The sequence below is a fragment of the Gopherus flavomarginatus genome, chromosome 9 (genome assembly GCF_025201925.1).
Source record: "Gopherus flavomarginatus isolate rGopFla2 chromosome 9, rGopFla2.mat.asm, whole genome shotgun sequence".
In the NCBI taxonomy this organism is placed as follows: Eukaryota; Metazoa; Chordata; order Testudines; family Testudinidae; genus Gopherus; species Gopherus flavomarginatus.
Genome location: NC_066625.1, coordinates 57,202,848 through 57,227,030, shown reverse-complemented (window position 1 = coordinate 57,227,030; position 24,183 = coordinate 57,202,848). Strand labels below are relative to the sequence as shown.

The 24,183-nt window shown below is 42.0% G+C and overlaps 1 protein-coding gene across 8 annotated transcripts in view; it reads right to left on the bottom strand.

The window, feature by feature from the left end:
• NRG4 (neuregulin 4) overlaps positions 1-24,183 on the bottom strand; it is a 62,780-nt gene that overhangs the window by 15,877 nt on the left and 22,720 nt on the right. For all 8 annotated transcript variants that reach the window (XM_050967116.1, XM_050967123.1, XM_050967119.1 and 5 more), the window contains one exon: positions 23,935-24,028. In XM_050967116.1, the coding sequence (XP_050823073.1) occupies positions 23,935-24,028 (94 nt within the window). The remainder of the gene's footprint in view (positions 1-23,934; positions 24,029-24,183) is intronic.

Here is a 24,183-nt window from a genome sequence, read left to right as displayed (position 1 = left end):
AAAAAAACAAATCAAACAGGCAGCACACAAAAAAAAACTAAAGGAAAAAAAGTTCGCCCACCGAAGGAAACAAAAAAAAAAAAAAGTTGGCCCACCGCCAAAAAATGGAAAAGCACCAAAAAGAAAATAAAGAAAAGAAAAAACAAAAAAAACATGAACTGGAGTTGGCAAAAGCTGGGCTGCCTGTGCCAGCCAACCCTAACAACCCGGCGCCAAATATTGCTCCACAGCACAGAAAATTTCCCACCTACAAGGCAGGTGATGACACCGAGGCCTTCTTGAAAAATTTTGAAAGAGCCTGTCTTGGGTACAACATCCCCGAAGACCAGTACATGGTAGAATTGAGGTCACAGCTCAGTGGACCTTTAGCAGAGGTGGCAGCTAAAATGCCTAAGCACCAAATGAATAACTATAAACTTTTTCTAACCAAGGCCAGATACAGGATGGGGATAACCCCAAATCATGCCCGTCGGCGCTTCAAAACCCAAAAGTAAAAACCCGAGGTGTCATTTCCCAAACACGCCTACTACATTGCAAAAAACTATGAGGCCTGGATAACAGAAAACAACATTCAAACCTTGGAAAAACTAAACCTCCTCATACAAATGGAACAGTTCTTGGATGGTGTTCCTGAAGACATCACACGGTACATACAAAATGGAAATCCCAAAAATATCGCTGAGGCGGGGAAGATTGGAGCCAAATGGATGGAACTGGCAGAAAGCAAGAAAGCTACTGTCAAGGGGAACGATTACCCCAGGGGGCACACAGACCATAAACCCTACAACCGAGGACAGCCAAAGACCCCACATACCACCCACGTAAAGCCACAGATACCCTACCCTTCAACCTCACCAGTCTCCAGTAACTCACCTCGGCCCAGTGACCCATCAGATGAAAGATGCTTTAAGTGTAATGAACTGGGACATATCAAGGCCAACTGTCCCAAGAACACCATGCGAGTGCAATTCATTACACCACCATCACACCAAAAATCCCCAGGCCCGGATGCCTCTCAAATACCCTTGAAGCGAAGGAAAAATTTGAGAGTGGGCGGAAAGAAGGTTACTGCGTGGAGAGACACGGGGGCACAAGTGTCAGCTATCCACCAATCCTTCGTTGACCCCAAATTCATCAACCCAAAGGCCAAAGTTACAATTTACCCCTTCATGTCACAAGCTGTAGACTTGTCTACAGCTCAACTGCCTGTCCAGTACAAAGGCTGGTCAGGAATGTGGACTTTTGCAGTCTATGACAATTATCCTATCCCCATGCTACTGGGGGAAGACTTGGCCAACCAGGTGAGGCGGGCCAAGAGAGTGGGAATGGTTACACGTAGCCAAACCAGGCAAGCTTCCAGACCCATTCCTGTTCCTGAGCCATCCACAGAGGCCCCGTCTGTGTTACCAGAGACCCAGACAGAGGTAGTGGACCCGGATTCCATGCCTACCACTGAAACAGCCACAGCATCTCCAGTCCCAGGCCCGGAACTGGAACAGCAACCAGCACCAGCAAGTGCAACTACATCTTCAAACTCAACGCCAGAGGGCGCCAGCGAGCCAAAACTGGCAGAAGCAACAGACAGCCATACCCAAAAGGCTCAGCCAGAGCCTGAAATACCCTCAGGTGCACCAGCGAATAGCGGTTCACCAACAACGGAAACAACCCCATCACCTACATCGCTTCCAGAGGGACCAAGCCCAAGTCCACAGTCTGAGGAAGAACTGGTGACCCCAGCCTCAAGGGAACAGTTCCAGGCTGAGCAGTAAGCGGATGACAGCCTTCAGAAAGCATGGGCGGCGGCACGGAGCACCCCACCGCCTCTCAGCTCTTCTAATCGATCCCGGTTTGTTATAGACCAAGGACTTTTATACAAGTAAATTCTTTCTGGTGGACACCGGGAAAAATGGCAGCCGCAAAAACAGTTGGTGGTTCCAACTAAGTACCGGGGGAAGCTCTTAAGCTTAGCCCATGATCATCCCAGTGGCCATGCTGGGGTGAACAGAACCAAGGACCGGTTGGGGAAGTCCTTCCACTGGGAGGGGATGGGCAAGGACGTTGCCAAGTATGTCCGGTCTTGTGAGGTATGCCAAAGAGTGGGTAAGCCTCCAGACCAGGTCAAGGCCCCTCTCCAGCCACTCCCCATAATTGAGGTCCCATTTCAGCGAGTAGCTGTGAATATTCTGGGCCCTTTCCCAAAAAAGACGCCCAGAGGAAAGCAGTACGTACTGACTTTAGTGGACTTTGCTACCCGATGGCCAGAAGCAGTCGCTCTAGGCAACACCCGGGCTAACACTGTGTGCCTGGCCCTAACAGACATCTTTGCCAGGGTAGGTTGGCCCTGCGACATCCTTACAGATTCAGGGTCTAATTTCCTGGCAGGGACCATGAAAAAACTGTGGGAAACTCATGGGGTGAATCACTTGGTTGCCACCCCATACCACCATCAAACCAATGGCCTGGTGAAAAGGTTCAATGGAACTTTGGGGGCCATGATACTAAAATTCATCAACGAATTCTCCAATAATTGGGACCTAGTGTTGCAGCAGTTGCTGTTTGCCTACAGGGCTGTACCACATCCCAGTTTAGGGTTTTCACCATTTGAACTTGTGTATGGTCACGAGGTTAAGGGGCCATTACAGTTGGTGAAACAGCAATGGGAGGGGTTTACGCCTTCTCCAGGAACTAACATTCTGAACTTTGTAAGCAACCTACAAAGCACCCTCCGACACTCTTTAGCCCTTGCTAGAGAGAACCTAAAGGATGCTCAAAAAGAGCAAAAGGCCTGGTATAACAGACATGCCAAAGAACGTTCCTTCAAGGTAGTAGACCAGGTTATGGTCTTGAAGGCGCAACAGGCCCATAAAATATAAGCATCATGGGAAGGGCCATTCACGGTCCAAGAGCGCCTGGCAGCTGTAAACTACCTCATAGCATTTCCCAATTCCTCACTAAAGCCTAAAGTGTACCATGTTAATTCTCTCAAGCCTTTCTATTCCAGAGACTTACAGGTTTGTCAGTTTACAGTCCAGGGAGAGGATGCTGAGTGGCCTGACGGTGTCTACTACGACGGAAAAAAGACGGTGGCGTGGAAGAGGTGAACCTCTCAACCACCCTGGAACGTCTGCAGCGGCAACAAATCAAGGAGCTGTGCACTAGCTTCGCCCCATTGTTCTCAGCCACCCCAGGACGGACTGAACGGGCATACCACTCCATTGATACAGGTAATGCTCACCCAATTAGAACCCCACCCTACCGAGTGTCTCCTCATGCCCAAGCTGCTATAGAACGGGAGATCCAGAACATGCTACAGATGGGTATAATCCGCCCATCTACCAGTGCATGGGCATCTCCAGTGGTTCTGGTACCCAAACCCGATGGGAAAATACGCTTTTGCATGGACTACCGTAAGCTAAATGCTGTAACTCGTCCGGACAACTATCCAATGCCACGTACCGATGAGCTATTGGAAAAGTTGGGACGTGCCCAGTTCATCTCTACAATAGACTTAACCAAGGGGTACTGGCAAGTACCGCTAGATGAACCTGCCAAGGAGAGGTCAGCATTCGTCACCCATGCGGGGGTGTATGAATTCAATGTCCTTCCTTTCGGCCTTCGAAATGCACCCGCCACCTTCCAGAGGCTGGTAGATGGTCTACTAGCTGGACTGGGAGAATTTGCAGTTGCCTACCTCGATGATGTGGCCATTTTTTCAGACTCCTGGCCCGAACACCTACTACACCTGGAAAAGGTCTTTGAGCGCATCAGGCAGGCAGGACTAACTGTTAAGGCCAAAAAGTGTCAAATAGGCCAAAACAGAGTGACTTACCTGGGGCACCAGGTGGGTCGAGGAACCATAAACCCCCTACAGGCCAAGGTGGATGCTATCCAAAAGTGGCCTGTCCCACGGTCCAAGAAGCAGGTCCAATCCTTCTTAGGCTTGGCCGGATACTACAGGCGATTTGTACCACACTACAGCCAAATCGCTGCCCCACTGACCGACCTGACCAAAAAGACCCAGCCAAATGCAGTTAAGTGGACTGATGAGTGTCAAAAGGCCTTTACCCAACTTAAGGCAACGCTCATGTCTGACCCTGTGCTCAGGGCCCCGGACTTTGACAAGCCATTCCTAGTAACCACGGATGCATCTGAGCGTGGTATAGGAGCAGTGCTCATGCAGGAAGCAACAGATCACAACTTCCATCCTGTCGTGTTTCTCAGCAAGAAACTGTCTGAGAGGGAAAGTCACTGGTCAGTCAGTGAAAAGGAATGCTATGCCATTGTGTACGCCCTGGAAAAGCTACGCCCATATGTTTGGGGACGGCGGTTCCAACTACAAACTGACCATGCTGCACTAAAGTGGCTTCATACTGCCAAGGGGAACAACAAGAAACTTCTTCGTTGGAGTTTAGCTCTCCAAGATTTTGATTTTGAAATTCAACACATCACAGGAGCTTCTAATAAAGTTGCTGATGCACTCTCCCGTGAGAGTTTCCCAGAATTCAGTAGTTAAAAAGTGTTCTTAAAATGTAGAAGTCTGTTAGTTATATACTTAGTAGTATATGTAAAGGTGCATGTGTTGTAGTAATCTGTTTATTTTAAAGTTCTAGAAGGAAATCGCCGCCAGTGAGCTTCCCCACTGTCTGCAATTTGAGGGGCGTGTCATAAACAGATAGCTAAGGGTTAATGTCTCTTTCACCTGAAGCACCTGACCAGAGGACCAATCAGGAAACCGGATTTTTTTAACTCTGGGTGGAGGGAATTGTGTGTCTGAAGTCTTTGTTTTCCGTCTGCCTGCTTTCTCTGAGCTTTGGAGAAGTAGTTCTACTTTCTAGTCTTCTGTTTCTAAGTGTAAGGACAAAGAGATCAGATAGTAAGTTCTATGGTTTCTTTTCTTTGGTATTTGCATGAATATAAGTGCTGGAGTGCTTTGATTTGTATTCTTTTGGAATAAGGCTGTTTATTCAATATTCTTTTAAGCAATTGACCCTGTGTTGTATCATCTTAATACAGAGAGAACATTTGTACTTATTTTTCTTTCTTTTTATATAAAGCTTTCTTTTAAGACCTGTTGGAGTTTTTCTTTACTGCAGGGAAATTGAGTCTGTACTCACCAGGGAATTGGTGGGAGGAAGGAATCGGGGAGATCTGTGTGTTGGATTGCTAGCCTGATTTTTGCATTCCCTCTGGGGGGAATAGGAAAGTACTTTTTGTTTCCAGGATTGGGAACAGAGAGGGAGATTCACTCTGTTTGGGTTCACAGAGCTTGTGTCTGTGTATCTCTCCAGGAGCACCTGGAGGGGGGGAAGGGAAAAAGGATTATTTCCCTTTGTTGTGAGACTCAAGGGATTTGGGTCTTGGGGTCCCCAGGGAAGGTTTTTCAGGGGGACCAGAGTGCCCCAAAACACACTAATTTTTTGGGTGGTGGCAGCAGGTACCAGGTCCAGGCTGGTGGCTAAGCTTGGAGGTTTTCATGCTAACCCCCATATCTTGGACGCTAAGGTCCAAATCTGGGACTCAGGTTATTACATAGGGCCTGACCATCCACTGCTTTGTTTTTTATGTAGTCATTTACCCCTGTGAAAACGTACTCTCCCCATTTCAGAGAGGTGTAAATGGCTACACAAGATCAAAGATAACTGGGCTTCTATCTCCAGGATTATTTGGGGAGGCACAATGAAACCCAAAATTTATTGTTCTGTGGTACAGAGGTATACATCATTAAGTCTGTAGAGTCTCAGGCCAAAAACCACTCATCTGAACACTTCCCCCAAGACACAAACCATCTACCTACTAATCCAAGGTGACAAAATATACTCCACATGTATGAACTATGCAGCACAAAAGATCTTTTTTAAAAAGTCCTTTAAAAAAAGCACTGAGGAAAAGGAAGAAAGGTCTGAAAAGCAGACTGTCATTTTTTCTCATTTAATTTAAAAAGTTCAAATTTTTTTCTTTCAGATTTTGTACTCAAAATATCAGAGTTTTCAGACCAAAGCAAATTTTTACTACAGAAATAGTCATCTAACACTTGAGTTAGAGCAGCATGAACCTGTATAGCTATAGTTAATACTCTCATGCCTAAATCAGACATAGAATTCATGCTACTATATCAGTGAATTGGCCTGAGTTTGACCTCTGTTTTAGGTGAGTGATATGATTCATATGCCATCTACAATTATGGTTGTTGTAGAAGGTAGCAATGACTTTCCATGTGATCAACATCGTTGTTTATTTAAAAGGAGTTAGGCTTCTAGCGAAAAATATTGATCTTATATATACTGTTTAAAAATTGTGAATGCATCACTGAAGAATTACTAACCAAAAACATCACTTTGGAAAATTTAGATTAGACTTGGCAGATCACCTTTTATATATTCCAGTTCGCTATCATTCAAATCAGGATTTATTACACTTCATAAAGGGTCAGTATATTATTATCTTGGCTATGATGACAGTGCAGTGCAACAAAAAGACAGTGGGCCAAATTCTGCTCTTAATGATACCACTGTCAATCTGGCTAATTCAAATGAAGTTGTTATATTTACACCAGTGTAACTGAGAGAAGAACTTAGCTTGCTTTTTATGCAACTGTAGTTCAGATTTCAGTTTTGCTAGGTTATAGCCAAACTTATGGGCTAAATTATGTAAATATTATGTATAGCTACAAAAATGGTTGCATATTAATGTTGCAAAGGCTGAGTTTGCATCCCTTTTTTGGCATACTCTGGCTCTATATACAGCTTCATTTGTCATTTTGTCTCTGATTAGAACAGAAATAATCTCGGGGGGGGGAGGAGTGCACAGGTGAAATTATGAAGTCAAGAAGCACATGTGCAGAAACATATAGATCACAGTTCTTGACCCTTGGGCCCCATCTCAGAATGTTCCTTGTTGCTCCTGTCAGTGAGTTCTGCCAGGAGACATATTCAAGGCAGAAAATTTCACTTCTCCCTCCCCCACTGCCCTGTTGTACACAGGTTTCCTGGCAGGCACCTGTGTGCAATCCCCTGCTAGTATTTGACCCATAAAGTTATGTTACTGTGAAAAGGTTTGCATACAACATTTCATAACTGTTAACTGGATTTAGAACTAAATTACCTATTGACTGAATGTTGTTCAGTTGGTACTGGTGATATTATAACCAGTCCAACTTAATGGTTTGTTCATAATTCATACCATGTAAAAGTCAAAGAAATATATTTATATAGGCTGAGGCTACAAAACTTATTTACAGACATTTCTTATCTAAAGTTCTTTTAAAGACTGGCTGACTGCACCATAGAAAACTGCATTTTATTCAGTAATCACACTGTTTATATATCAGCTACTTTCTGTATCTTCTTTCCCCATTTTTCATTACTAGGAACTTTTGAAGGAAAACAGGATCTTTGTAGTTTAGGAGTACATCTGTTCCTGCTTCTTACTCCTGACTTTGAAGTTACAATCCTTTGTGACATTACTATACATTGCTATAGCTGCTATTGTAATGACGCAAAGGATTATTTGCTGAATTCTGTAAGGCGCCAAGTGCCGTTGGCTGATGAGGGTGTTCAGTGCCTCACATGACTGGGTTCATAATCATACATCTCTACAACAATATACTGTAACATCACAAGGACTGAGACTTCGTCAAGAAAAAGAAGTTGGAGTCGACTGTCCAATAGAGGACAATTCTAGAATATCTGTAATCAATCGCACAAAGAAATCTTCCTGATTTCTGAATTCCTTTGTCACACAGAGATCATATTCTCAATTTGTTGTCCAAATGTTTTCATCTCATTTTCCATCATCAAATATCAAAGCTATATAATAATGACTAAATGAACACTGTTTCTTTAAGTCCATTGCTTGAGACCTGATCTTCTCAAATTTACTATCCATGCAGAAACCTGATTCCTTAGAGATATCTAGACCCAGCTTAATCAACTGATTGCTGTAAGCTAACATTTCAGAAATTGTGGAAAAAAAACATTGCTTGCCTCATAACCTAAGTCGTGCAGAACGCAATGCCATCCACAGCCTCAGAAACCACCCTGACATTATCATTAAAGAGGCTGATACAGGAGGTGCTGTTGTCATCATGAACAGGTCTGACTACCAAAAGGAGGCCGCCAGACAACTCTCCAACACCAAATTCTACAGGCCACTTCCCTCAGATCCCCCCACTGAGGAATACACTAAGAAACTGCAACATCTACTCAGGACACTCCCTACACTAACACCGGAACAAATCAACATAACCTTAGAGCCCCGAACGGGGTTATTCTATCTACTACCCAAGATCCACAAACCCGGAAATCCTGGACGCCCCATCATCTCGGGCATTGGCACTCTCACTGAAGGACTGTTTGGATATGTGGACTCTCTACTCAGACCCTATGTCATCAGCACTCCCAGCTATCTCCGTGATACCACTGATTTCCTGAGGAAACTACGATGCATTGGTGACCTTCCAGAAAACACCATCCTAGCCACCATGGATGTAGAGGCTCTCTACACAAACATCCCACACACAGATGGAATACAAGCTGTCAGGAACAGTATCCCTGATGATGCCACAGCAAAACTGGCTGCTGAGCTCTGTGCCTTTATCCTCACACACAACTATTTCAAATTTGATGACAATATATATCTCCAGATCAGTGGCACCGCTATGGGCACCCACCTGGCCCCACAATATGCCAATATTTTTATGGCCGACCTGGAACAATGCTTCCTCAGCTCTCGTCCACTCATGCCCCTTCTCTACCTACGCTACATTGATGACATCTTCATCATCTGGACCCATGGGAAGGAGACTCTGGAAAAATTCCACCACAATTTCAACAGCTTCCACCCCACCATCAACCTCAGCCTGGACCAATCTACACGGGAGGTCCACTTCCTGGACACCACGGTGCAAATAAGTGATGGTCACATTAACACCACCCTATACCGAAAACCTACCGACCGCTATGCTTACCTTCATGCCTCCAGCTTCCATCCCAGGCACATACCATGATCCATTGTCTACAGCCAAGCACTGAGGTACAACCGCATCTGCTCTAACACCTCAGACAGAGACCAACACCTACAAAATCTCCACCAAGCATTCTCAAAACTACAATACCCGCACGAGGAAATAAGGAAACAGATTAACAGAGCCAGACGTGTACCCAGAAGCCTCCTACTGCAAGACAAACCCAAGAAAGAAACCAACAGGACTCCACTGGCCATCACATACAGTCCCCAGCTAAAACCCTTCAACGCATCATCAGGGATCTACAACCCATCCTGGACAATGATCCCACACTTTCACAGGCCTTAGGTGGCAGGCCAGTCCTCGCTCACAGGCAACCTGCCAACCTGAAACATATTCTCACCAGTAACTGCACACCGCACCATAGTAACTCTAGCTCAAGAACCAATCCATGCAAGAAACCTCGATGCCAACTCTGCCCACATATCTACACCAGCGACACCATCACAGGACCTAACCAGATCAGCCATACCATCACTGGTTCATTCACCTGCACGTACACCAATGTAATATATGCCATCATATGCCAGCAATGCCCCTCTGCTATGTACATCGGCCAAACTGGACAGTCGCTACGGAAAAGGATAAACGGACACAAATCAGATATTAGGAATGGCAATATACAAAAACCTGTAGGAGAACACTTCAACCTCCCTGGCCACACTATAGCAGACCTTAAGGTGGCCATCCTGCAGCAAAAAAACTTCAGGACCAGACTTCAAAGAGAAACTGCTGAGCTTCAGTTCATCTGCAAATTTGACACCATCAGCTCAGGATTAAACAAAGACTTTGAATGGCTTGCCAACTACAAAACCAGTTTCTCCTCCCTTGGTTTTCACACCTCAACTACTAGAACAGGGCCTAATCCTCCCTGATTGAACTAACCCCATTATCTCTATCTTGCCTGCATATATATACCTGCCCCTGGAAATTTCCACTACATGCATCTGACGAAGTGGGTATTCACCCACGAAAGCTCATGCTCCAAAACACCTGTTAGTCTATAAGGTGCCACAGGATTCTTTGCTGCTTTTACAGATCCAGACTAACATGGCTACCCCTCTGATACAGAAATTCTCTGTAGATTTTCATATAATGCAAGTTATTTGCATAGAGTCCTTCATAAAAGGTATCACAATGTTTCATTCTGAGAAATACAATAGAAATATAGCTTTAAAGAACAGTTTGTCTCATTCAAATAGAAATGGGAAATGACATACAGAACTGCAGAGAAAAACAGGCTCAGAAAAACAATGTATATGCATTTTTCCTGCATTTAACTATTACAGAAGACTAATGACAGGAAGAATGGAAGTATGCAGTGTTAGGGAAGGGAAAGGGGAATAGGTTTCAGCATACGTCTATACCATAAAGAAGAGTTTTAAGGCAAGAGCATAAGAGGAAGTGAGTGAGTGACTTAGAGAGGGAAACAAAATGGGTCAGAAGTGAGAGACACACTGTCATTGTGAAAAACCACAGAGAAGGGTCTGGGGGAAAAGCGAAGTTAGAAAAGTAGAGTCATCAGAGTAGACAGATTTGGTGGGATGAGGTGAGTAGTCAAAGAATATTTTAAAAACAGGAGGAAAACTTACAATGTGATTGTCAAGGCTGATTCCCCACTCTGTCACTCCAAGGGCAGGAAGTGGAGGGTCCACAAGGATTTTAAAAATTAATACTGGCCACTCTATTGAACGCCCAAGGTTACAGCTTTTTCTGACCTTGGCTTGGTAAATGCTGCCACCACCCACATGCAAAAAAACCCTTTGAACCCAGGAAGGAGCACTTGGGAATTCCTCCCAGTGGGCTACCCTCAAGCCCTTTCATTCCCCATCCCAGGAAGAGCTGAGAAAGAAAACAAAGGAAATTAGCTGTGGCTATCAAACAACATGCACAAACCTCTTAGAACACCAAAACTCCAATCCAGTTCTTTAAAAAGGTCAATTTTATTAAAAACAAAAAGGAAAAAAAATACATGTGGAACTTAGGCTTTTTGCTAGATCTTAAAAGAAACATTTACAAAAATTAAGCACCCAAAATAGCTTTCTTGAAGGTCCAGCTTAAAGGTTACAAGCAAACAAAAGCATTGGGCTTAGCACAGAGGAGATCCACAAGCCAAAATAAGAAATAAACCTGTTAGCTCTAACTAAACTTTCCCCATCACAATTATTTCTCCTAGGTATGGAAGATACTTCTTCATACCTGGTTCAAACCTTACACAGCATTTCTGCTTATAGCATTATTGCTCTGTGTCCCTGCAGCCCAGAGAACAACAGACAAAGGGAAAGATTCTTTCCCATTTTTAAAAAGTTCTAGTCTTCCCATTGGCTCTTTTGGTCAGGTGCCCACTCCTTTTCTTTTACCTGGGGGCTTGTTAACCCTTTATAGGTAAAGCACACAGAGAACAGCTACCAAGAGGGATCTTACAGCTAACTGGCTGACTGGGTGTCCATAAAAGGGACATACACACCCTTCATTTATCACAGTGAAGGACAGGAAGATAGAAGAAGTCACTGAAAATGTGGTGGCACATTTTTATTAACTAAAAAACAGAAGTTGTAGAAGTGGTGCCTTTAACATGAAGACCCAAGAGGCAAATAGCCAGAGAATCTAAACCTGTGAATTTCTCCCTTAAATGTCTGCATTCAGAGCTGCCATACCAGCTGGGAAGGAAAGTGGCATCTCTTAAGGAGTTTTCAGCTGTTCTACCCATTGTTGAAGTAACATCTTTGTAGAATCAGGTGGGGCTGATCTGGGGTCATGCAGCTTCCCCCTACTGCTCCTGTAGACTAACCTAGTTCCCCTTCCCCCAAAAGGCCCACAGTTGGAAAATATTGCCCTATAGCCTAAATATTCCTTGTTAAAATTTAAAGCATCATTTAAAGTGAACTATAAACTAGTGAAGCACTTTATAGAAACAGGAATGACTAATGTCAAGGTATTGGTTTATCAATTGTTTACATTTGTATCTTTTACAAACAAAATTATGAATATAGTGACCCTGCCAATGGGCATAGGACATTGTACAATCTTTTAGTCGTTTTTAAAAATGACTAAAACATTCTATTAAAAACTAAACATTTGTAGGATCTGGTACACCAGAAAGGGGAAGAAATGTAGCAAATATCAGGACAACAGTTGTTCTAAGGCACCCTAAGGAAGGGAAACATTTTTACCATATATGTTTTTAAAAGTCAGGAGAGACAGACTGGGCAGATTTCAAGGCGGAGTTCCTCACTCTAAGAACCCAATTATCCTCTTATCCCAGTATAACTCCAATGATATCAATAGGGTTTCTCAGTGACATCAAGACAAAATCCAGGCCCCTGCCTCTGAAAGGCATGTGTACGAGAACAGATTCCCATCAGGATGCAGCTGTAACAGGAGGGCTCAAAGGTAGCCAAGCACCATATTATTAAGGGCTTTTAAAATCAACTGTACCAGTTTATAATCAATCTGCCACATTACAGGCAGTCAATGTAAGAACAAGATTAAGCATGATGTGTTTGCAGTTGTGCTCAGTTCAGTGGATAAATGCTGCTATGTTGTGAAAAAGTGTCTGCAAGAGACAGAAGCCTTGCAGTAAGCCCTACTAAGAGGGCATTACACTAAGTAAGGCTTGTGGTCACAAGGACACGTGTTGCTGTTGCAATAGATTACTTGCATGCTGTTGCAACACATGTTATCTGTTGGCTGTAAACAATCCTACTATGTAGGATTCTAATATGAATTTAAAAAGGAAAAAATATAGTTTTACTGCATGCTAAGAAAAATTAGAATTTCTAATTTAAACAGAAAATGTTAAAAGAAAATAGATTTCAAATGTCTACTAGTAAAGCTGAGAGCTTTAAAACTGTGAAAACAGAATTTCAGATGGTAATCAAGATTTCCACTTGCCTTGTAAAATACATACTTTAAGGGCTAGATCATCGAGCTTGCCAAAGGGTTACAAACAGATTTAAAGGCAGCAGAAAAGAGAGAGCTGCATTGGAGGAGGAGCCAGCCACAAGAAATCTGTGAAAGGGGAACATTTAGGTCTCATAGACCACAGAATATTGCTGTAGAACTCTCCATGTCAGCATCAAGGAGGAAGGGTGGGAGTGGATTAGATCTGGGAAGGTGTGGACATTTCCAGTGGGTCTGCAATTATTTATATTCTTTACTGAGTAAGTCACTCGCCAAAATGTGCATTGTGACTCTTCATTGAGCCACAGCAGCTACTGCTGCAATTAGGCTCCAACAGTTTGTACGGTTGTGCAGGTGCTCCAGGGCTTGTCCATGGCTTTAGGTGGGATGGGAGAATTCCTTTCTCCAACCATTGTAGGAGCCATGAGCAAATCTCATTTTAATAGGCTTTGTGCAGAGAACCAGGATTTGACCCTAATAAACACACAGGAAACCCTACTGCTTTCCTTCTGATTAGTATTGTTATTAATCAGAGCAAATATTATTATTAGAACTTGTCTTCAATCAGGAAAAGCAGCGGAATTTCTTGGTTAGCAGTGGTTTGTATGAAAATACCAAGCTCTAGGCAGAATCAACCTGTGGAACTTTGCCAGTGGATATTCTATAACAGGTTTCAAAAAAGAACTAGGTCAGTTCATGGAAGATAGGTCTATCAATGGCTATTAGCCAGGATGGGCAGGGATGGTGTCCCTAGCCTCTGTTTGCCAGAAGCTGGGAATGGGCGAGAGGGGATGGATCCCTTGATGATTACCTATCTGTTCCTTCCCTCTGAAGAACCTGGCATAGGGCACTGTCAGAAGACAGGATACAGGGCTAGATGAACCTTTGTCTGATCCAGTATGGCCATTCTCATGTCCTTATATTATCCACCTGCCAATTCAGGCTAAGGGGCTGATATCCTGAATATTGATACAGGCGTTAGTGTCCAACAGAGTCCTAAAAGTTGTAAACTATCTTGACCCAATGGAAGAAAAACCAGAATATCAAATATAAAAAATATTACCATTTAAGGCCAACACTTGCAAAAGCTTGGGCAGACATAAACAGTTGTTTAGGGGGCCTTTAGAGTTAAAGCTGTGTACCCAGAGGTCTTTCAAAGCTGGCATTTGGTTGTGCACAAGTTGTCTGAGGCCATGTCTAAACTATGGAATTTTTGAAAATTAAAATGCCCACTTATACTAATAGCAGTAAGAACCTAAGCAGTGTGAAGCCAAACCAAAGGGACTTTTTCCCTAAAATGCCTTAGTGTAAACGATCTTGAGTACTTATATGACTCCCAGTACCATAGTATCTGAGTGTCTCACACTCTTTTTAATACAGCTATCTTCAAAACGCCCCTGTGAGGTAGGGGTAGTATTATTATCCCATTTTACAGATGGGGAAATGAGATGCAGAGAGATTATGCCCCAGATCCAGTAAGATGCTAAAGAGCTTAAACCCAAGACTCAGGTAATGAAGTCATAGGTTTAGGCACCTATGTCCCAATTTTGGCTACACTGCTATCCATATAACTCCTACTGACCCCTGTAACTGCCTAAACTCAGTGCCTAAGTTTTCAAGGTAAAAGTTCCCTCAGCACCTAGGTTTCTGCTCCTAAATATGTGCACTGCTGCCTCCCTCTAGGTGTCTTGATGCCTATCTCTCACCTAAGCCCCAGAATAATTCACAAACCAGTGTGCATGCCCTGAGGTGGCAATTGAGGTGCTAAGGGAACTTTTACATTGAAAACTTTGGCACAGTTGAGTTTAGGCACCTATGGGGTTCAACAGGCATTTTGCGGATCACTGAAGAGCCAAAACTGGGATTTAGGCACAAAAGGCCCTTTGTGGATCGTACCCTAAGTAACTTGCCCAAAGCTACACCGAAAGTCTGTGGCGGAGCAGGGAACTAAACCCAGGTCTCCCAAGTCTGAGCCTAGCACCCTAACCACTGAACTATCCTCCCTCTCAACACCTAAGAACCCAGTGACTTCAGCACTCCACAGAAGCAGGATGGAGTGTAGTCTAGGGTAGGGGAACCCAAACAATATTTTCAGAAGGGCCTGTTCGGGGTGTTCAAAAGTAAGTTTTCTGAGCCATGAAGAAAAGCCAGGAGGTACAAGTTAGGGTGCTAAAGCAGCAGCCCTTCACTGGCTGTTTGCATATATGCAGCCTGAAGACAGACATCACGCAGAGCAAGGACTCTCTCATACACCCTTTGGAGAGAGATGGACAAACACAGGGATGGAGAAAGAGATACAGAAAGAAACAGACAGGATTTACTGAAGATTTATAGGATTAGTCTAGGAAAGATGGAGGAGAGTCGGGACTAGGAGAGGTGAAGGGAAGAAGTAGAAATAGTTGCCACTCACATATTGGAATTTCATGTGGGAGGCACCTTGTGGAGATGCAGGAGTGGTGGTGAGGTAGAGGGGTAGCTTGAGGAAGAGAAAGCAGTACAGGAACTGACTATATGAGGACTGTATAAGTGAGGTGGCAGGAAATTGAGAGGCTTAGAGAAGGTGCTGTAACCTTAATGAATTCTGTGAGCCTTAGAGGACCTTTGTCAACCTTGCTGAGCCACAAGTTACCCCAAAACCACTCAGCAAAACTGGGATGAGCTGAATGTTGACTAAAGAGGCTGACCTAAAAAAACCAGACCCCTTCTTATCTGCGTCAAGGTCACTGAACTCAGGGCCTTTCAAAGGACCATTGGGGACACTACTAACATCAGCCAGTGAGTTGCTTTTGTGTAGAGGACTTCCTAAATCTGTGATCTGCATTATTATAGACCCACATTAATTTCTTTATGGATAGGCAGACACACCATCAAGATATACAGGAATTCTAAGCCATGGATGACTTCCCATCTGTAGTGGCACATGGTGCATATCTCTGCGATAATATCAAGGGGAAACTATGCCATCTGTAGTACTGCCAACACCAGGCATTTGAAAATTATGAGGCTGGGCCCAAAAAAGTAATGAGATTAGCTTACAAACAATGAGATTTGTTTAAAAATAACTGTTTTTTTGTATTTGCTTCCTGGTTTTTGAGCCTTCAGGGTGCACTTGGTTCATGTGTTCAAGCTTTTCTCCACAACCATGAAGTCTATAAACATACTTCCATAAAAAAAGAAAGCTGAGATTTTCACATAATGTCTAGACTCCAGGAGCTGAGACTTTTTTTAAAAACATCAAATGTTTCAGGAGTTTGCACCACTGAGTATGAAACAGAAAATGTACCTAATTCCGTGGATATGATGGCCGTACCATATGTGACACACAGGTAGTGTATACAGCTGTGCTAGATCATTACCCAGAATCATGCCACTACTTCCACATTCTGCCTTTTTCTCCTATAGTATGTAACCAATTTACAACCACAACTTACTGCCTTTGCTTTATAGTGGCAGAGTGTCTTGAGCACTCAAGAGAAGGGTTACTTCTTAATTATGTTGTCAAATTCAGTGCAACTGGCAGGGCTGGATAAAGCACAAGAGCTACAGGCCTGTGCCTAGGGCCTTAGTTCCTGGAGTTATGTGATGGGGACAGACTTTTTTTTTGTTTTTGTTTTTAAAAGTAAAAAAGTCTGGTCCTCATTGTTGCAAATGTGACACTTCTGCCAGATAGGTAATAGCAGCAAAAAGGCCATGTTCAATATATCACGAGAACTAGGGGTCACCAAATGACATTAATGGGCAGCAGGTTTAAAACAAACAAAAGGAAGCATTTTTTTTCACACAGCGCACAGTCAACCTGTGGAACTCTTTGCCAGAGGATGTTGCAAAGACCAAGACTATAACAGGGTTCAAAAAATAACTAAAGTTCATGGAGGATAGGTCCATCAATGGCTATTAGCCAGGATGGGCAGGGATGGTGTCCCTGGCTTCTGTTTGCCCGAAGCTGGGTATAGGTGACAGAGGATGGATCACTTTGGTGATTACCTGTTCTGTTCATTCCCTCCGGGGCACCTGGAACTGGCCACTGTCGGAAGACAGGATACTGGGCTAGATGGACCTTTGGTCTGACCCAGTATGGCCATTCTTATCTAGGGCCCCTTTTGACAAATAACTAAATCAGCTAAAATCTGTCACAGTACTCTCACTTGGACTTGCAGGTCTCCCTTAAAATATCAATAGTACTATTTTCAGAAGACTGAGAATCCATTTGTTCTGGCAGAGTTAGGTACAGGAGCTCAGTTGTCTTAACACGTGGTTGTTGCCTAACAGACCTTCGCAGGGAAAAGGGCATGGAAAACACCATCTTCCACCAACCCATTGGACTGGGGATAATGGGGCTAGAGATTATATGTCTAAACTTCACTAAAAATTGCTTAAGCTCATTGCCACCAAACTGCAGCCCATTATCAAACATTACTATGTCACTTATATCATGTTTAGCAAAACAGATTTGACATGCACAATCACCAGTTTAGCAGCAGTATCTCCTAGTAAAGCTATCTGAGGGAAATTAGAATAATAGTCTAGAATGCACCTTTTCCCAAGTAAATGTAAACAAATCTATGCCTACTTTGCTCCAAAGGACCAATTTTTCCTGTGCCACTAGCATGGGCTCTTTTGCTTAACTCATCATGTATTTTTGGCATGTGCAATAGGTCCTGACAACTTCTTTAATGTCACTGTTTATCTGAGACCAGTATAAAACATCTGCAGCCTACTGATGCAATAACATCTGCCTGACTTTAGAATGAGCCTGAAACAGTTGTTCTGAGAGATGTGAGCTATAGCCAGCCTCTTAATGGGGCCTTAACACAAACACCTACTTTTGAAGGGCCCTCCAACAAAGCAATCCGTGTATAGAAGGAGAAAAGTGCAGCAGGCCCAGCCTACCCACCCAGGCAGATACTCTTCCGACCCTCAAAGGGAGGAATGTCCCTGACACTGCTCATGGAGTGGAGTTATCCCTGCCTGACTAGCCGTTGGCTCTCCAGGGTGGGACCACGAGGGAGCTTCAGCTATGGTATGTCTAGAAGTAGGACTTGATTGCCTCAGTCAGTAGCTGGGCTTCTTCATGTCCTCTTATCCTCTCTGCTTCTGTCTTATCATTTGTGCCTGCTCCAACCTTTCTGAGTTTGGCCACTCTTCACTGGAAATAGCCATACTTGAAAATAACCTGCTTTTACACTGCTCTTTACTGGGTGTCCAAGCTTCATTAGCATACTGCCAGTTACCGCTTTATTGTGCATCTGGTGGCTGTTTCTGCTCAGCCTTAAACACTAAGGATATTTGCATGGGCACTTTGAAAATCCCACCAAGTACTGTATACTCAAGCAATTTGGGAGCAGCCAAATCCAAGCTGGGCACATAATTCGCTCACACTAGTGCCCTTTGATGGGGACCCAAATAGTTATTTGCATCTACCTAACATTTTAAAATATTGCCATAGTGTATAGAACCTGCCTCTTCTCTGCTTATTCTATTTCTGCAACCTGTGAGTACAGAATATATTCAGCTTAAATAGTGACCAACTCCAGTTCCTGATCTCTATCTTCTAGGCTTTTCTATCTGTTCAGCTGCTGCTGAGACAATGCTGTTCATGCAGTCCACAGATTCCCCTCAGAGGATTGCTGAAGCATCTAACATGGACTGGGAGAAGGGGAGTGGCAGTGATATTCAGAAACAAGGAGAACAGCAATGCCAGGAGAGCAGAGCACCATATACAAATAATAGTGAAGCTTTGAAAATACATTCTCAGTATTGGGTCCCCCAGCCATAGGTGGACTCCCATCCACAGAGATTTGCATAAAGCATTCTGCTTCCCTTTTTTGTCTAAGTGCCCAAAACTGGGCATCCAAATTCCTCTGCGCAGATGTAAGATAAAATAAAGAAATATTTTAGTATGAGATCGGTACCACAGATGATAAAATTGCAACTTAGTACTCTTCTCTAGCTTGTTAATGATAATGGGACAGCTGTACATAAGGTGCTCAAGCAAACATCTTTCAGCCTCGTGCTTTACAACACACCTGAGGCATTTGGATTTCACATTATGTTCTGTGTGTTTGTTATTTATATATATATTTTTAAATTGGATACTTCAGTGTTGAATTTCAACCTGCGTATGGCGACAGGTGCACCTTTGGCTGCTGAGGAAATTAAGCCAGTATTAGAAATGGCACAAAGTGAAGATGGCAGCTGACAATATATTAACATATGCCAGGTGCATTTAGAATCAGAAAATGTTATGCTGTGCAGAGAAAGTTTTTGTGCTACCCTATTTCAACTACATATAAATATCCACTTCTGCGACGTGAAAGTAGCTGTGAAATATCTAAAAGCAAACAGTAACAATCAGTTTCTATATCCTCTATAAAAGAGGCATATTTATTTTAAAGGATGATGCAATTCTACTTTAGACCAAGATCATAGTTCGCAGAATTACAACAGACTATATTGCATCATGTATCCTGCATAAACCCTGCTTGCAACATGGCATTTATCATAATGTGCTATCTATTTACATTAATGTATTTTAAGCACTTTTAAAACAGTTTTCAGGTCCACATTTTTGTTTCTTTAATCCTTTGCAATCAATGGTCAATGATTCATTCTTTGGTCTGGAGAATGTGGTTCTGAAGCCCTACACTCTAGTCATTCTTTGCATTGGCCACAGTTGGTCATATAAGAGCAACTTGGAGGCTATGCTATAGGGTGGTGCCAGGTCCCTGCTACTTTGAAGAGCTAGGCAAGACTAAGAAACACAAAATGTGATCACTTGCTTGGTGATGTCAGTCTTAAGGATGTTTTAAAGAATTAAATATTTTTGTTAATTCCACTGCACAGTGATGCACTTTTTTTCCTGTTATTTCTATTCACATCACTGCTGATTACTCAGATATCTGTGTGTAAACAGAACCTCTCTCATTTATAATTAGCCGCCTTCTCCGACTGATTAAGGAACATGCTTGGAATGAGAATATGCTTAAACAGAATGCTTCTATTTAAATTCATATAACTTGATAAGCAGCAATTAGATACACAGGAAAAATACTTCAAAGTCAAAATGAGGTAGTGAAGAAATAAGTTTTGAGTGCTAGAGTACAACAGAGATACTCTAAAGGAGTTAGCTTTTTGCCCTTCCAGGTTGCAAAATATCCTAGTGCCAGTCACTACCTGATTTTACATCAGATTTCATTTGGAACCCTTTTAAAGTGGAAATCACCTATGCTTACAAGCGTGTATTGCTAAAGAATTAATTGTTCAGGAAGTCTGTTACTCCAAATATACAGTTATCACACTAGATACACCTCCTTCACTATATATTGTGCTTAGGCAATTCCTAAGACAGAATGCTTTGAAACTGTATCTGAAGTTGTATAACCGACACCATCTAATTTTAATGTTCCACTTTCCCTCTACTTATTATTGCTACTAAAATGCTGGAAAGGAGGGTTTCTTTCTAGTTAACCAAAAATAAGGATTTTTCTTGACGGACTTTTATTTTCAATTTTTCTGCATTAATTTAAATTATATAATGTGAGTTAGTGTGGCCCAGTAGCTAGAATAAATGACCTGGAAATCAGGACTCCTACGTTCTATTCTTATCTCTTCATTTGATTCACTGAATGATGCTGGACAATTATCCTCAAGGATAAATCTCAGTGATGCGCAGTGAATATTTTAACAAGAGTTTCCTGCAAAAATGTTCTCCCTTAGCGTGTGATAAACCATGTACCAGGGCCAGCCAGTGGTGCATGTGCTTGCAGAGGAGGAGGAGGAGGGAGGGGATAGTGTATTCAAATGGAAGAGCAAAAAGCAAATGAACAAAGGCCCTTTGTTATAACCATAACCAAGGGAGAGAGGTGACAGAATGTGTCATGTTTGTATCATGTGCATTTCACACTAGAAATGTTTGTACTTTTTTGTTCCAAGAAAAATATACTAAGGTCACAATTGTGCTACTCACATGAGTAGTCCCACTTATGTAAAGCACTGTGTGAGTAAGCGTTCCAGCACTAGGTCTTGAGTTAGAGACAATATATCACAGTGCTCAATTTGTGTAATTTGAAATAGAACTGGGGATTGATTATGTGAAGACTTATTGTAGGGTTTTGGCTGCATCCTTCCCAGAGACATTGGCTAATATAGCTGTGGTTTGGTGTAATCTAGTACATTCCAAAGGCAAAAATATGCACTTCAGAAGGTTTTTGATTGTCTGTTTCTTTGTTTTCAGCCTCAAGGATAAGTAATCTCTGGCAAAGCTTAGCCAGTTAGTATTAAATTTTAACACTGTCCACTACAGGCAGGAAAATTACTTCCACTCAATCTTCAATTTGGTAGTAGAATCTCAAAAGACTCTGAGGGTACCTTTGAGCACACTACTAATCATTCTGACCCTCAGTTTATCCATCTGTAAAATTAGAATATTACCTCTCTCACAAGAAAACTGTGAAGCTTAATTCAATGAGTAAGAGGGAGATTAAGGTGTTGATTTTGATTAATTTGAATGGATGTCTGTATTTGAAAAAAAGGTAATTTTTTAAATATACACACAGGCACTTTTAAAAATCACAGATTAATCTTTTATTGGACCAACTTCTGTTGGTGAAAGAGACAAGCTTTGGAGCTACACAGAGCTCTTCTTCAGGTCAGGCTCTTTGTAGCTTGAAAGCTTGTTTCTTTCACCAACAGAAGTGGACTAATAAAAGATATTACTTCACCCACCTTGTCTCTCTAGTATCTTGGGACCAAGAAATCTACAACACTGTATCAATAAGTTAATTGATAGCAATATTAAGATCTTTGGAAATAAATACGGTACAAAGGCTAACTTCATATAAATTAGAAAATTAAAGATTTAATAATTACTGAAATCCTGTTAAAGAATTTTCCACAACCTATGTGTTACCCTGTGTTCTTCTTGCTTTTTTCTATAAAGTGTATCAATTAACAATTGTGAAAATTCTCTGTTATGATAGGCTGTGTCGAAGTATTTGATGTTATAATTTAATTTTAAGTTACAAGACTTCTACATACAGCAGGTAACATCCCTAAATTTTCGAAGTGTGAGGGAGAGTTTTAGCTCTATGCATTTTCCATTGATTTGAATTACATGGCTAAAATTTCATGCAAGGCTTGAAAATTTAGGAACCAATTACTAACAGTGCTAGAAGAGAGACAGAATGGGCCATAACCATGGTTTAGTAGTTCTCTGGTGGGCCTGTAAATTTCAGAAGAATTTAGGTTTTCATTTAAAATAAATTAAGTTTATAACCCTTATGGCTGAAACCTTTGAAATGTGACAATTAGCAGCACTGTTTTGCTGAATCTGTTGACCTCTTTAACAATAGCCGAGAGGTGGATTGACCTATTTCAGTAGAAGTTAATTCTGAAGCCTAATTATGCTGATTTAAATGTCAACTTTATTAACTATTCCACTGCTGATAATTTTAGAAGAAATAGTTAATATATGCATATCTACTATGGCTAGAAAATATAACAGTAAGAAATGGAAAACATTTATGAGATCATATAATTATCCCTTAAAAAACAATGCAGGATTGTTCCCTGCAGTCTAATCTTCAGGATTTTGTCTATTTTAGATTGGAATGTCAAACTGTGAATAATCTCACTTTGAACAGCTCTCACCATTAAAAGTTTTCCTGTTTGTTTTTTTTTAATTTCTAAATATTTCAACCCATTACTCCTAGTTATATCTGAAGGCTGAAAGAAGCCACCCAGGAATGGGGAACAGAAGTCACCAAGTGTGAGATGAAGTGAGCCCTAACATTCTAACATCCATAACCATAAGCTTTCAGTGTAAGTGCCAGCTTGCCAATTGAACCATTTAAGTTAACCAGTTCACTTATCTCAAATGAAGAATAGTTTAAAATTAGTAGAAGCAGACCTAAGATAAATATACCGGGTAACCTTTTCTTCTTGTGTCTCTGATGGGTGATTTGGCAAATAGATAGCAGCTGTTTTACATGTGGAAGAGGAGATCTTATCTGCAAAGATAGGCAGAGTTATGTCTTTCCACATTCTGTTACATACTCCCCTCCTGGAGGTCAGGTATTAGCTTTCCTCAAGCACTATAAACCTCTGTCATATGAGCATAGCATACACAGGTTGGATATTAGGAAACACTGTTTTACTAGGAGGGTGGTGAAGCACTGGAATGGGTTATCTAGGGAGGTGGTGGAATCTCCATCCTTAGAAGTTTTTAAGGCTTGGCTTGACAAAGCCTTAGCTAGGATGATTTAGTTGGTGTTGGTCCTGCTTTGAGCAGAGGATTGGACTAGATGACCTCCTGAGGTCTCTTCCAATCCTATGATTCTACAGCTACTATGCCGCTTTTTTGTCAAATGGCTTTTTAGCTGTCCCCCTGAAGCTGTGCTTTGTGATTCCTTCAATTGGATTCATAGAGCACAAACAGCCTTCACTTATGCTTTTGGCTTTCATTACATTTCCCCCCGCTAAAGTAAATATGCCATCTTCTTTGACTCCTCCCCATTTTGCTCAAGCCATACCCTTTTTATATTATAACACTTTGATATATGATGTGTAGGAGAGGAGGGAATATACTTGTATCCATTATTGCCTCTCTGTATGCCCTTCCTCCAGTTTCTTCTCTGTGAGATTAAGGGCATTTTTCTCATTCTGTACTGCATAAGAGGAGAGGAGTATAAAGCTCTAAATTATAGATACCAGTCTGAATTGTGAATACATAAATGGGTATTGCCTCATCCACCATTTTTTTCCCCCAAACATACACAGGTTTTGAAAACACTACCCTTTCTACGAACCAGACAGAAGCATTAACATTAAACCACATGATCAAGAACTGCTGAATTTACAGATAGAAACATGTTTACAGCAGCCAGGGACACACACACATTTTCACCTACCATGCTATATTTCTTTAAAGAAATATTGTTAAACTAGAACAGTATGTGTCCTTCCAATAGCTAAATCCAATGTGTGAACACACAAGCTTAAATTTCACTCACCTGCAAAATGGACTGGATACAGTAGGGATCATATAACAAATCCCGCCATTTAGGCAAAAAGGTCCATAACTGGTGCCACAGAGTTCTTCATGATCTGAAAAGAACAGATACATAGAGAGAGATTTATTATACTTTTACTCAGGAGGAACAAAGATGTGAAAAAATTATACCATGTGGTGTTTTGGGTTTTGTTTTGTTTTGTTTTCTTTAAATTATAACACAAAAGATACAACTGGCTTAAAAACACTA